A 15,381-nucleotide genomic window follows, 5' to 3' on the forward strand; every position below is an offset into this window, starting at 1 on the left:
CGCCCACGTCAACAGACAGGGCGGCACAAGAAGCAGGAGGGCAATGGCGTCCCGTCTCAACAAAAAACTGGACAGATATTGCGCCAGGTCAAGGGACCCTCAGGCAATAGCGGTGGACGCTCTGGTAACACCGTGGGTGTACCAGTCGGTGTATGTGTTCCCTCCTCTGCCTCTCATACCCAAAGTACTGAGAATCATAAGAAGGAGAGGAGTAAGAACTATACTCGTGGCTCCGGATTGGCCAAGAAGAACTTGGTACCCGGAACTGCAAGAGATGCTCACGGAGGACCCGTGGCCTCTACCTCTCAGAAAGGACCTGCTCCAGCAGGGACCTTGTCTGTTTCAAGACTTACCGCGGCTGCGTTTGACGGCATGGAGGTTGAACGCCGGATCCTGAAGGAAAAAGGCATTCCAGATGAAGTCATCCCTACCCTGGTCAAGGCCAGAAAGGATGTAACCGCAAAACATTATCACTGCATTTGGCGAAAATATGTTGCGTGGTGTGAGGCCAAAAAGGCCCCTACAGAGGAATTTCAACTGGGTCGTTTCCTGCATTTCCTGCAAACAGGACTATCTATGGGCCTAAAATTAGGGTCCATTAAGGTTCAAATTTCGGCCCTGTCAATCTTCTTCCAAAAAGAACTGGCTTCAGTGCCTGAAGTTCAGACGTTTGTCAAAGGGGTACTGCATATACAGCCTCCTTTTGTGCCTCCAGTGGCACTTTGGGATCTCAATGTAGTGTTGAGTCTCCTAAAATCACATTGGTTTGAACCACTCACCACTGTGGAATTGAAATATCTCACATGGAAAGTGGTAATGCTGTTGGCCCTGGCATCAGCCAGGCGTGTCTCTGAATTGGCGGCTTTATCATATAAAAGCCCTTACCTAATTTTTCATTCAGACAGGGCAGAACTGAGGACTCGCCCTCAATTTCTCCCTAAGGTGGTTTCAGCGTTTCACCTGAACCAGCCTATTGTGGTGCCTGCGGCTACTAGGGACTTGGAGGACTCCAAGTTGCTGGACGTAGTCAGGGCCCTGAAAATATGTTTCCAGGACGGCTGGAGTCAGAAAATCTGACTCGCTGTTTATCCTGTATGCACCCAACAAGCTGGGTGCTCCTGCTTCTAAGCAGACGATTGCTCGTTGGATTTGTAGTACAATTCAGCTTGCACATTCTGTGGCAGGCCTGCCACAGCCAAAATCTGTAAAAGCCCATTCCACAAGGAAAGTGGGCTCATCTTGGGCGGCTGCCCGAGGGGTCTCGGCTTTACAACTTTGCCGAGCAGCTACTTGGTCAGGGGCAAACACGTTTGCTAAATTTTACAAATTCGATACCCTGGCTGAGGAGGACCTGGAGTTCTCTCATTCGGTGCTGCAGAGTCATCCGCACTCTCCCGCCCGTTTGGGAGCTTTGGTATAATCCCCATGGTCCTTACGGAAGTCCCAGCATCCACTAGGACGTCAGAGAAAATAAGAATTTACTTACCGATAATTCTATTTCTCGTAGTCCGTAGTGGATGCTGGGCGCCCATCCCAAGTGCGGATTGTCTGCAATACTTGTATATAGTTATTGTTACAAAATTCGGGTTATTGTTGTTGTGAGCCATCTTTTCAGAGGCTCCTACGTTTATCATACTGTTAACTGGGTTCAGATCACAGGTTGTACGGTGTGATTGGTGTGGCTGGTATGAGTCTTACCCGGGATTCAAAATCCTTCCTTATTATGTACGCTCGTCCGGGCACAGTATCCTAACTGAGGCTTGGAGGAGGGTCATAGGGGGAGGAGCCAGTGCACACCAGCTAGTCTAAAGCTTTTACTTTTGTGCCCAGTCTCCTGCGGAGCCGCTATTCCCCATGGTCCTTACGGAAGTCCCAGCATCCACTACGGACTACGAGAAATAGAATTATCGGTAAGTAAATTCTTATTTTTTCACGGCAGTGTTTGGCTATTGCCGGCAGTGTTTGTGAATTACACTTTTTTGTAAATTACCGAGTTCTACCAAATAACAGGCGTATTTGACCGATGGTGTATTCATTCGTAATTTTTTTCTTTGACTTCCCAAAAAATACAAATGCCCTCATCACTGCCGTGATTTGAGTTTAGTAAATTCCCGAGATGACACTTTGAAGAAAAAACACCATCTCGGTCAAAATCGGGACCTTAGTAAATATACCCCCAGGTTTTAATGAATGTTCATGCTTTATAAATCAAAATAACAGACGTACTAATTATCCCACCTGTGCTCAAGTATGGATATCTTTAGAATATGGACTGTTAGTGTACCTTGGGAACCCCTGGGTTATATACTAAAAGTGCAAATGTGCAGTTAGGTAGGTGGGATGCAGGTACGATCTGGCACAAGGTTTTATGTAGGCACAGGTTGGCACTGAAGATGTGATGTGGGCACAGGTTGTCACTGTAGGAGTGATGCGGGCACAGGTTGGTGCTGTAGATGTGATGGTGGGATTCTGGCACTGTAGGTGTGATGCGGGCACAGGCTGGCACTGTAGGTGTGACATGGGCACAGGCTGGCACTGTAGATGTGAGGCTGGCGCTGTAGGTGTGATGCGGGCACAGGCTGGCGCTGTAGGTGTGATGCGGGCACAGGCTGGCGCTGTAGGTGTGAGGTGGGAACAGGCTGGCACTGTAGATGTGAGGCTGGCACTGTAGGTGTGACATGGGCACAGGCTGGCACTGTAGATGTGAGGCTGGCGCTGTAGGTGTGATGCGGGCACAGGTTGGCGCTGTAGGTGTGATGCGGGCACAGGTTGGCGCTGTAGGTGTGATGCGGGCACATGTTGGCGCTGTAGGTGTGATGCGGGCACATGTTGGCACTGTAGGTGTGATGCGGGCACAGGTTGGCACTGTAGGTGTGATGCGGGCACAGGTTGGCACTGTAGGTGTGATGCGGGCACAGGTTGGCACTGTAGGTGTGATGCGGGCACAGGTTGGCACTGTAGGTGTGATGCAGGCACAGGTTGGTGCTGTAGGTGTGATGCGGGCTGGTACTGTAGTGGTGACGTGGGCACAGGCTGGTACTGTAGGGGTGATGGTGGCACTAGGTGTGATGGCACTGTAGGTGTGATGTGGGCACAGGCTGGCGCTGTAGGTGTGATGTGGGCACAGGCTGGCGCTGTAGGTGTGATGTGGGCACAGGCTGGCGCTGTAGGTGTGATGTGGGCACAGACTGGCACTGTAGGTGTGATGCGGGAACAGGTTGGCACTGTAGATGTGAGGCTGGCGCTGTAGGTGTGACACGGGGCACAGGCTGGTACTGTAAGGGTGATGCGGACACATGCTGGCGCTGTAAATGTGATGGTGGCACTAAGTGTGATGCTGGCACTGTAGGTGTGGCACACGCTGGCACTGTAGATGTGAGGCTGGCGCTGTAGGTGTGATGCGGGCACAGGCTGGCACTGTAGATGTGATGGTGGGATTCTGGCACTGTTGGTGTGATGCGGGCACAGGTTGGCGCTGTAGGTGTGATGTTGGCACTGTAGGTGTGAGGTGGGCACAGGCTGGCACTGTAGGTGTGACATGGGCACAGGCTGGCACTGTAGATGTGAGGCTGGCGCTATAGGTGTGATGCAGGCATAGGCTGGCGCTGTAGGTGTTAGGTGGGCACAGGCTGGCACTGTAGGTGTGACATGGGCACAAGCTGGCACTGTAGATGTGAGGCTGACGCTGTAGGTGTGAGGTGGGCACAGGTTGGCGCTGTAGGTGTGAGGTGGGCACAGGTTGGCACTGTAGGTGTGAGGTGGGCACAGGCTGGCACTGTAGATGTGAGGTTGGCACTGTAGGTGACACGGGCACAGGCTGGCGTAGTAGATGTGATACTAGCGCTGTAGGTGTGATGCGGGCACAGGCTGTCGCTGTAGGTGATGCGGGCACAGGCTGGCGCTGTAGGTGTGACGTGGGCACAGGCTGGCCCTGTAGATGTGAGGCTGACGCTGCAGGTGTGATACGGGCACAGGCTGGCACTGTAGATGTGAGGCTGGCGCTGTAGGTGTGATACGGGCTGGCAATATCTGTGTCATGTTTGGAGTAATTATACGCTTGTCACGGTTACAGGTGGTACATTCCCCCTGCAGGTCTGTCCCCGGCTCACACCCTGCTCCTTAGACTGCAGCATCCTGACTTACGGAGACCCTTGTCCAGGCACGTTTTCCATGAATATGTCTCTCCCTGCTCCCGCAGCATCAGGCTTGTCATAGACTCGGCCTATTCTGGCCTGTTACACGTCCTTACAGCTAGTAATTAAATCAGAGCACTAAGCAGCTTTTAGTGAGAAATGTTGCCTGAGTAATGAGCTGAGGAGATTAAGCAATGTTCTGCAGGGAGTGGAATAGTCTGCTGATGCTGTGTGCGCCACTGCTGCCATAGGGGCTCCTGCAACTGTCGCACATAGTGGGAAATCCTATGCCGCACCATGTGGGGATGGTGCAGACAGGTGGATGTGTGATTGTTGTTGGGAGGAAGCATAAAAACAAACACAGGAACAAGAGGCCGTCGGACTAGTTTTGGGTTTGCTTCAAAATGTGCAGGTTGATTTTTTATAAATATGAAAGATGTCTCCCATCGCTAGTAGTTACGGAGCTAAACGCAATCTGAATGTTTCTATAGGAATGAAAACACCCAGAAAGATCTGCGCGCGTTTCTATAACTAGCTGTGTCTCCCGGCTTCTGCGGGACACTTAAGTCAGGGAGTGACAAGAGACTGGCTCAGTGGGTAAAATGTACAGTTTCTTTGTATAGTGTATATGCAGTCTTTGACTTGGTGACGAGGTTCCATCTGGACCCTCTCCGGAGATGAGCGAAAAAACAAGCAAGCTTTTCCTCCCGTAGTTACTTGCAATGTGCGCCGCCGCACGTCATCACAGAACCTCGCGTTAAATTAGTAATATTGGCAACAGCGACTGTAAGAAAAAGGAGTATTGAGCTGCAACGCATTGGTTCGCAGGTGTGTTCATATACACCTATCCACAAACCGTACCACGTAGCCTTCTGTGGGTCACCGTGACCTTTGTGACTTGGCGTCCTGCCAGGGAGACTTCCACAAAATATGCGTCTTGTTCAAACCGCTAATGTGACAAAGTGCAATGCGGGTACATTGGGTGGTAGTGCTGCAGCAGCTGTGCGAGACCCGGTCGCCAATCTGTAACGAGGCGAGAGACAGGAGTCTACGTGAGCTGTCCCCAGCACCATGTATCGTTGGGCTTAATTAGTGACTTTATACCGATTCCTCTGGAACACTTATACGGATGGGGAGCACCTAGGACAGTGTGCGCACATTGGTATGTGGCTACAATGCAAAATTCAGGGAAAAAAGTACTTAAAGTCCAGGACTCGCGACCAGTGTCGTCTCTCGCCATATGGCGCAAAACACTGTCGATGAGGACTTCATTAGTATGTTTCTAACAGCTGATTCTGCAGGCGACACCCTATGACGGTGATGGGGAAACTGTGGCACTCCAGCTGTTGAACTACACGTCCCAGCATGCTCTAATACAGTTTTAGCATGGCCAAATAGCAAAACTGTAGAATGCTTAGATGTGTAATTTAACAAGGTTCCCCATCACTGCCCTATGAGTTGCATCTTTGCGTTCTCCTATATGCATTTGAGTTTATGTACAGTCTGCGTGATAGTTACCAGCTGGGTAATACACAATATACAGTAGGTCATGCCTAGACACCACACTATAGTGCACTTTGAGGGTCCTTCACACCGATCCCCCAGTAATGCACTTTTCACCTGAAAGAAAGAGGAATTGTTTCATGTGCATTTTCCCACCGTTGTGTAACATTCGGAAAGCGGCACAACTTGTCTCTTACGCGATGACGTGCGCTATTGCTGCAACAGATTGTACTGACAGAAGCACCACATGAAAAGTGCATGCAGAACTCTTCACCGATGCATGTGAAATGCACGTTGGTTATCCTGCATCACCCACTTTCCCAGCCCGTGTGTGAAGGCGCCCCGGAGGACGGTTCTTCTGATGTCTGTGTATTGGCAGGCCTGACCATGGGATCTGCAGCGTCCTGTTGGTACTGAATAGAGCCATTTAATGTGCTGAAATGTCAAGTAGCCTTAACAGTACTCACTGATAACTGTGCTTCATTCTATCGAAATGCCAGGAGCAGTCAGTCATTCACGGGCAGCCACGTAACCTTTTCCAGTTTTCCTGGAATTGGATAGGAGCGCAGATGTAACATAACACGGAGACGGGGGGAAAAAGGACACTGCGAAAGTGGCCAGCGCACCGATTCCTGGCTGCCATCTTGGATGGCTATGGATGGGCCACAGTCTGCATTTAAAGGGAGCACTGTTCAAAGTGGTCACAGTATCGGAAGCTGGAAAAGAATGAACGGATTTTGGATTGTATAATGTAACCTCAGGAAAATGACACCTTTCACCGTAAGATTATTAACTTGTGGCTCGCTGTGCAGATTTTCTTCCCAGTGATGGAGGGGCGACTCAACCATCTTGCTGTAATAACCCAAAAGTGATCCTGCAACCCTACTGAACCTGAAAAAGCATTGATTGACTAGGGCCGAGTGTTACCTTGTAACATTCACGGAATATACGTTGCTAAGGTATTAAATGCAAATGTGATTCTGGAAATACTGGAAACTAAAAGCCCCAGGGAGGCAGAAGGCCCACATTAATTAATTGTTTTTAAAGTCGTACAAGTTTTGGCAAGAACCAGATGACTAATCCTTTTCTAATCAATTCAAACTAATGAATTTACAGGGGCACGATTCTCTTGTTTATAAATTGCTTGTTGCAGCTAAATGGAGCTGATCTAAAACCTTTCATCTGCCTCTCATTGGCTACAATAAATAACGCTATTCATAATGCGCCAACACCCGCCCAGAGGGGGCACGTCGGGCACATCCGTGTCCTTTGGCGGTCCCACTTCTGTGACTTTATGCAGAGGGAGTTAATAGGTGGATTTTAGGAACCAGGAACATGGAATACAGTAACTACTTATCCTTAATGAAGCACTAGCATTGGTCATGGTCTGAAAACCTGGATGTGGCACACGGACCAGTTCTGCTTGTGTCACTGTACCGGTGTCTAATCTGACCACATAGATGGCCCTATCGCAGAAGCCGGTCATAACCTGAAGATGACTGCACACGTGGGCCAATAGAAAGCCCTCTTTCATGGGTGAGTTTGCCACCCTTGCCAATGATTGGTGGCTTACAGTGTGATTGTTGGTAGTCTCAGACTGTAATGTTGGCACAGTTGCCCGATATCACCGCTGATACTGCAGTGGGTGTGTCCAGCTGAAGCACGAAGAGTCACATTCTAGATCAGGACTGCCCAACGTGTGGCTCTACAGCTGTGGAGAAACTACAAATCCCAGCATGCCCCGCCACAGTATTACATTTAGGTCATGCTAAATCTGCAGCAGGGCATGCTGGGATGTGGGGATGTGTAGCTTGACAACATCTGGAGAGCCACTGGTGCACAACAAAGCCCCTTGTGTCGTGGACACCCATGAGTGGGAATAGCCCCTGTGTGTCGGCGTTCTGTCAGCAGGCATTTTGATTGCTCGGGATCCCGGTGTTGGCATGGTAACCCCCGGGATCTCCAGCGGCGGTCACATGACTGCATCCCGGCCAGGCCTGTTCTAGATGCTCCTTCTACAGAAGTCCTGTATGAAACTGCAAGTCCCGAGCATTCTAGATAATGGATACCTTTTGTGTGTGCATAATAGGATTCTTATCTGTCATGCCAGTCCCTTATTTGCTCAGTTAGTCAGCATTTTACTTCAGGGCTTGGTAGGAGAGAGGAGGCTGGTTCAGCAGGTGCCTTAGCTCGACAGAACTTACATTTATATCTCCTGGAAATGGCAGTAAGACACGGCTGCCGTACTAGGGAAATGTATGTAAAGCAGCAGCTGTTGCAGGTGGTGGGGAAAGCGTACGGCCAGGTTGGTGCATAGAAAACCTACATTTCATTGTTACCTAAAAGACTCTGCAAAGCTGCAATTACGTGGGAGAGATCCGCCTGGTTCTGGAACAGGCTGAGCCCGACCGAGCGCGCTAAGCGACGCGATTATCTGTACAGCCGGCGATACCCGTTTTGTGCAGATGACATATAAATGGGCAGTTACTGCAGATCCCAGTGTGTAGGCTTCATTCAATACCGCCGTCGTGTAACCCTCTGTGGCTGCCAGAACCTATTATACTTCATACTTTGTTTATAGCATAATACTAGTCATTTTTTAAGACTAGTCTGGTGTGGTGGCTCTTTCCCTTTTTGATATGCAGTTTTCATTGCAGCCAGTCATTGGGCCTAATTCAGAGTTGATCGCAGAAGCAAATTTGTTAGCAGTTGGGCAAAACCATGTGCACTGCAGGTGGGGCAGATGTAACATGTGCAGAGAGAGTTAGATTTGGGTGGGGTGTGTTCAAACTGAAATCTAAATTGCGGTGTAAAATTAAAGCAGCCAGTATTTACTCTGCACAGAAACAATATAACCCACCCAAATCTAACTCTCTGCACATGTTACATATGCCCCACCTGCAGTGCACATGGTTTTGCCTAACTGCTAACAAATTTGCTGCTGCGATCAACTCTGAATTACCTCCATACTTCCTTATTTACTAGCCTGCATGTTGCTGGAAAGGGCAGAATTCCGGCGCGGGGGCGTAGACTTTGCAGTTTGCATAGTAATGTCTGAGTACTTTGCAAGTGTACAGCTTGTATTTTGCACAAGAGCGCCTGTGCACGTGATGGGTGGCTGTATCTTGCTTTAACCAATCCAGTAGACGTCTGTTGGCAGACGCATGACACAGAGAACTCCTGTGCTCCTAAATTCTTGAGGAGAAAACAGGTCTGATTAGTGATTTTCTCTTAAATTCACTTGTATTTGTATAGGCTATGTTTATTTTGGATGGGGTCATGTCTGTGCCGTCTCAGTGTTTTGGCCATAATCCTTGTTCGGATTTGGCCGCGTACAATGGATTGCTCGAGTTTTTATAAATAGCGGTGATGCCAGGTTAATAGATCTGCTTACAACGGTTTGGATGCTGAGGTTGGCAGAACTTCGGGGGTTAGAACTCTCCTATTGGTTAACACTGAACACCGGTTTGTGTGTTGTCCCAATTGACTTTATCAACTTTTTTCTTGCGTCCGTATTCTGTAAATCTTCTAAATATTTGTTGACCTCAGTTTGGGGCTTCACAATTTTGTCTTCCAAATCCTAATTTTTAAAGCAATGTGGGAATATATGTAGTAATACATGCAAACGTGCTTTGCGTAGTGATGATTAAACCTAAAAAATTGGGATTTTTCACACAAGCCCTGAAGGTAAATTTGTGCACTGTTGAAGGTGGCATCTGTCTGCAGATATAAAACAGACACCGCTGAAACACTTCCCAAATCTATAAGACTGATGGGATCTCTTGCAGGACAAAAAACCGAAGGTGTGCAGTTATTTGAGCTGCTGTGACATCATTGCACCTTCCCCAGTTAATCATTTTATGGTACCACCCTCCTAATGCTGCTCTGTGGAAGGTTAATGTACTATAACCTTCAGCGGTCTTAAAATCCGCTGCATTGCCCATCTTATAATGTTACATTCAACTGACCGTGGGGAGCATCTCCCATACTACTGGGTAATTGAGGGTTCATTACTAAGGACTAATGGTTCTCCGTACGGTCTGTTATACAAGGGGATTTTGTTTTCTAGCTGGGACATGAAGGGAAATCACGTGTTGGCAGCTGTGATCCTTGTATGAATTCATAGGACAATAGAGGAAGTTGTTGATTTCAGTTTTCTCCTTTTATGTGTACAAATGGTAACATCCTAATCTTCCTCTGACCTTTCAGGGTAATCAAGCGCCATAGAGAGTCTGAAAGCATTGAAATATTTGTGCCGGTTAGCAAATGATACAGAGCAATTATATCAAACCACCGTAACATTGCAGATCCACAAATGCTGACGCATTATTGTAAATTCTAAGTCCAAGGAATATTCATTTTTATTCTACATTGTCACGTAAAGGCCAGGAAGGAGAGGCCGCACAGCCGGGGAGTCTGACGAGGCAAAATGGCCTCTGCCACTGAAGCGATGGAGAAAAGACAATCCCCATGGTGGATCTAGACTACACAATGATGGTTTTAAAGACGCTCATATTAAATACTGACATTTGAGCATTTAGTTTTGCTGCTAGGTTAGAACATTCTACTAGGTCGCCATAAAAACTGTTATCTGTAAAGGAGCGTAAACACGTCTTGTACAGTGTACTACTGATGCGTGTTTGAATAAAATGCTGTCAGAATGGTGTGTGGGGTGTTTTTTTTTTTTTTTAAGATCTCCTATAAGTGTAGAACTGAATGCTGATGAACACTTGGAGATTCCATGGGGTAAATTTACTAAGATGGGAGTTCTATTTAAGATGGGATGTTGCCCATAGCAACCAATCAGATTCCAGGTATTATCTTCTAGAGCAGGCATTCCCAACCGCGGTCCTCAAGGCACACCAACAGTGCAGGTTTTAGTGATAGCCAGGCTTCAGCACAGATGGTTAAATCAAAATAACTGAGGTACTAATTTAGTCACCTGTGTTCAAGCCTGGATATCACTAAAACCAGGACTGTTAGTGTGCCTTGAGGACCGAGGTTGGGAAACACTGTTCTAGAGGGTGCTAGATAAATGAGAAGTAGAATCTGGTTGCTAGGGGCAACATCCCATCTTAAATAGAACTCCCGTCTTAGTAAATTTGCCCCCATGTAATTGGATGTGACACTTTCCTCCTGTTTTGAGTCCCCAGAAATGTTTCGGAATGATTCAGCCTGTCACCAGTTCTCTGAATGCAGGCCTGGCAAATCCATGGCGCTCCAGCTTGCCACAGTTTTAGCATTCCTTAATAGCAAGGGTGGAGGGGGCACTTGTAGTTTCACAGGTTGGCCAGGCCTCTCTGACTAGCTGACTGGCCTCACTCACCCTTCCTCTTACAACCATGACAATAATTCTGCATTTCCTAAGCTTGGGGCTGGGGAAGGAATAAGGCGGGAAGGATTAGCAGTGCTGGAAGCATAGGCCCTCATTCCGAGTTGTTTGTACGGCTGCTGAAAGCAGCGAGCGAACGCTAAGCCGCCGCCCTCTGGGAGTGTATCTTAGCTTAGCAGAAGTGCGAACGAAAGGATCGCAGCGCTGCTACAAAAAAAGATTGTGCAGTTTCTGAGCAGCTGGAGACTTACTCCTAGCTAGCGATCACTACAGACTGTTTAGTTCCTGTTTTGACGTCACAAACACGCCCTGCGTTCGGCCAGCCACGCCTACGTTTCCCCAGCCACTCCCGCGTTTTTATCCGACGCGCCTGCGTTTTTACACACACTCCCCGAAAACGGACAGTTACCACCCAGAAACACCCACTTCCTTTCAATCACTCTGCGGTCAGCAGTGCGACTGAAAAGCGTCGCTAGACCTTGTGTGAAACTGCATCAGCTTTTGTGAAAGTACGTCGCGCGTGCGCATTGATACGCATGCGCAGAAGTGCCGATTTTTAGCCTGATCATTGCGCTGCGAACAACGGCAGCTAGTGATCAACTCTGAATGACCCCCATTGTACGCAGTCATACACTGATAAGTTCGTGGTTATAATATTTTCGACTTCGACACTGAATTCCGTACACCACCTCCTATTTTCAGGGATGTTTGCTGCATACTGTACATCAGTGCTCTGTATTCAGGGAGGTGAGCGAATGATGCCGCTATAGGTTCTAGACTTCATGTCTGATCAGTACGTAAGTGGAAATAGGACAGGCACAGTAACGACAAGGCTCTTTGATAGAGTGGAGACTTAATCTACATTACAAACGTTATTCAGCGATTAATAAATATTTGACTGCAAACTTCATGCATTCTGGCAAACACTAAATAGTATTTCATAGCCGTTGTCTGCAGTATTTTTTTATTTTTGCTATCTGTAAAGAACAATTTAATGATGTGCCTGTCCTACAGACAGTGTCTCCTATCCTAATACTGTAGAAGACTGTGTCTACATCTGTAAGAGTTGGGCCTCTTCCTAGTCAACTTACAGGAAAATTAATGGCACGGATACTCTTCTTTAGCATATAATCGGTTATACGCAGTTGTGCTATTCTTAATACAAACGTTATTAAATAAAATTCACATATATTCTTCTCATTGGTACTTTTTAAGTATACTTTTTCAGATTTGCTTAAAATGTTTTTTGATCCTCATGATGAAGCTCACGTCTGCCTTTGCACTGTTCACATGTAGCACCTCTCACAAACAGATATGCATATTTTGATATAAATCAGAACCCTTTCGTTGTACACATGTGCGCTCCAACCATTTGACGTGACCTCTGAAAACAACGTATTGCTCTAAGGGTCAGTTAGGCTTGCCTTCACATAAGGAGTGAATACATTCTTATCTTAGGAAAGAAACTCAATGAATTTTCTTATTTAATTGACATTGCAGTTTATTTTGTGCTGATCAATGGTAAGATTGAATACATGTATTTTTATGCCATAATGTAGCTAAAATGAGAATACAGTACATTTTATAGCCTATGTGGAGGCAAAATCCATATCCACTTTTGCAACCAATGTATTGGGTATTGACTCTTCTGTTTTATATGCTGTCGCTGCGTCGGTTTTAAATTGCGAACGGCCCTAATTCATGGTGGTCAGATTTAGGTTTATCCCGTTGATGTTCCTAAATTGAAGCCTATTAAATCGTAGTCCTCTTAAGCACAGGTGTGCAACCTCAGTTATCAGATGTACAATGCCGTCTGTTGGAAACGGTCTTTTCTGTGCTCTCAAATCAATGGCGCACCAACACTTGGGGTCTCCGCAGGTAATAGGGCAGCATAGGTTACACCATCTGACTCCTGTTCCTTGGCTTCATTCTAGATCTCCGCCCCCGGTTTTCCCCAGACTTTATTCGCCCGTCCGGGTTTTCCCACCTCACCTTCTAACGCAGTCTGTTTTTCTTTTGCCTTACAGATCAACCAGTCGCTCGATGGGGATTAACGGTGCATCACCTGTGTGTGTCGCCTTTCCAGCCTGCAACAACAAGAAAACCAAGAATTTTACCACTTCTTCTATAGAAATTATGAAACTGGTATTAACTGAATGGCAAATATGGATTTTTAACTCAAATTCACAGTAAACCATTAAAGCCATATGATTGAATTAGTACCAAATACCCTCCTCTTGCGCAGCACCTTATTTGCAAAGTTGCGGCGACATCTACTTGAACGCAGTGGAATATAAGTATTAATTGCATGACGGACGTGACGAAAGTTGAACAAATAAAGAATAAATATTTATCTTTGAAGATATATAGTATTAATATTTATATAGAATCTAGGAGTATACACATATATATATTTTTGTGGTGACGAAGATGGCCCCTCAAAACGCCGACTCGGAATCTATGCAAGTTCAGGACCTTCCGTTGGCCCAGCTGAAGAAAGATGAGAACAAGGAGAACGAGAGTAGGGATGAGAATCTAAGCGAGAGTTCCATCGACCGGATTCCGATCCGCCTCTGGGTGATGAATGGCGCTGTGATGTTTGGTAGAGAATTCTGCTACGCTATGGAGACTGCACTGGTGACGCCGGTTCTGTTGCAGATTGGTAAGTGTGTGGTGCAGTCAGGTCTGCGCCAATCAATGACCTATGTTCCGTTGTCTGGGCGGCTAAACCCAGTGCCTTTAGCTGCGTCAACGCAATTGAATTGCTCCAAGTTACTTTTTACAGAAAATATCGGATAACCGAGTAATAGCTTGTTTTATATAGCGATTGTAAAGAAAATAGTCAACATCTCGTGTTCTAGAATGGTCTGGGCATATTTTCTGTATTTCCTGGTATGTACGGGGTGATATCCGGTCTCTAGGTCGACATGTATTCAGTCGACCACTATTGGTTGACATGGTTTTTAGGTTGACATGAGTTTTTCAAATTTATATATATATATATATATATATATATATATATATATATATATATATATATATATATATATATATATATATATATATATATATATATATAATATATTTTATTTTTATTTTTTTCACTTTCATACTTTACGATCCACGTGGACTACAATTGGGAACGGTAACCTGTGCTGAGCGGTCATTCTACGGAGAAAAACGACACCAACATTTAAAAAAAATTTAAAAAAAGTTGACCTTGTTCACGTCAACCTAATGCTTGTGTCGACCTATTTCAGGTGTCAACCTAGTTGCTGTTGACCAGTCGTGGTCGATCCTATGATCCACGACCGTACGCGGTAATCCCAAATGGGGGGGGGGGGGGGGGGGGGGGAGGGTTTACTCAGACTCCTGCAATAGCGGTTTATCATTCAGCACCCCACCCACTTCTTAGTAAAACTGTCAAACCGAGAGTGTGATGACACAAATAGTGTTGACCTCCCCCTGAAACTCCCAAAGTCGGCAAGGACTTAGAGTGTGTAAATATTCTTAGTAGGTAATTTTATATAAGGTTACATTGTTTAAGACTTAGTGTTCATTTTTAAAGAGCACTTACATTAAAGATAAATATTGCTGTCCAATCTGCCACAAATACTTGTTACAATTGTACCCTGACATTGGACATTATTCAGGTTTGTTAGAAAACCAAAAAAGCACCCTACTGGGCAATACCATGCTACTCTGTAGGTGGGGCAGATGTAACATGTGCAGAGAGAGTTAGATTTGGGTGGGGTGTGTTCAAACTGAAATCTGAATTGTAGTGTAAAAATAAAGCAGCCAGTATTTACCCTGCACAGAAACAATATAACCCATCCAAATCTAACTCTCTGCACATATTACATCTCTCCCACCTGCAGTGCACATGGTTTTGCCCGTGAGTGTGCTTTTTTGGTTTTCTAATAAACCTGAATAACCCCCAGTGTCTGTTTGCCCCGATTTGCTGATAAAATAAACATGTTTTGCTTTTGCTGTCACGCTGTAGTTATAGGGATGTTAGATATAGGCTTTCACTATTTGTGTAGTGTGCGGAACGTAAATATGAAAATATTGTGTTGTGTGTCTTTGTTTTTAGAGTCTGTATTTTAAAATTTTTACATAACATCCCATGGCACAAAAACAAATGGTAAAGTGACAGGGTGAAAACCTAATAACAGACTGAAGCAAAGTTAAATATTAAGTACTAATAGGGCCCAGACTTCTCCAGGACTATTCCCGTTCTTCCAAGGCCAATCCGGAGCAAAATAAAAAATAAAAAAAATCCCTGACTCTATTCTTACCCAAATATGATCAGAATCGGCGAAGTAGGAATTTGAACATGGTGGATTTTCACAATCCCCGACCCAGCCATTGGCAGAACGAGGAATTGCCCCTATAGCTAGCTGCCTGATGTAC

At 46.1% G+C, this 15,381-nt stretch overlaps 1 protein-coding gene across 2 annotated transcripts in view; it reads left to right on the plus strand.

Moving 5' to 3' along the window:
* SLC45A4 (solute carrier family 45 member 4) overlaps positions 1–15,381 on the plus strand; it is a 137,740-nt gene that overhangs the window by 61,806 nt on the left and 60,553 nt on the right. For both annotated transcript variants that reach the window (XM_063921194.1, XM_063921195.1), the window contains exon 2: positions 12,996–13,630. In XM_063921194.1, the coding sequence (XP_063777264.1) occupies positions 13,399–13,630 (232 nt within the window). In that variant the 5' untranslated portion in view covers positions 12,996–13,398. The remainder of the gene's footprint in view (positions 1–12,995; positions 13,631–15,381) is intronic.

This window comes from Pseudophryne corroboree, chromosome 5 (assembly GCF_028390025.1).
Source record: "Pseudophryne corroboree isolate aPseCor3 chromosome 5, aPseCor3.hap2, whole genome shotgun sequence".
In the NCBI taxonomy this organism is placed as follows: domain Eukaryota; kingdom Metazoa; phylum Chordata; class Amphibia; order Anura; family Myobatrachidae; genus Pseudophryne; species Pseudophryne corroboree.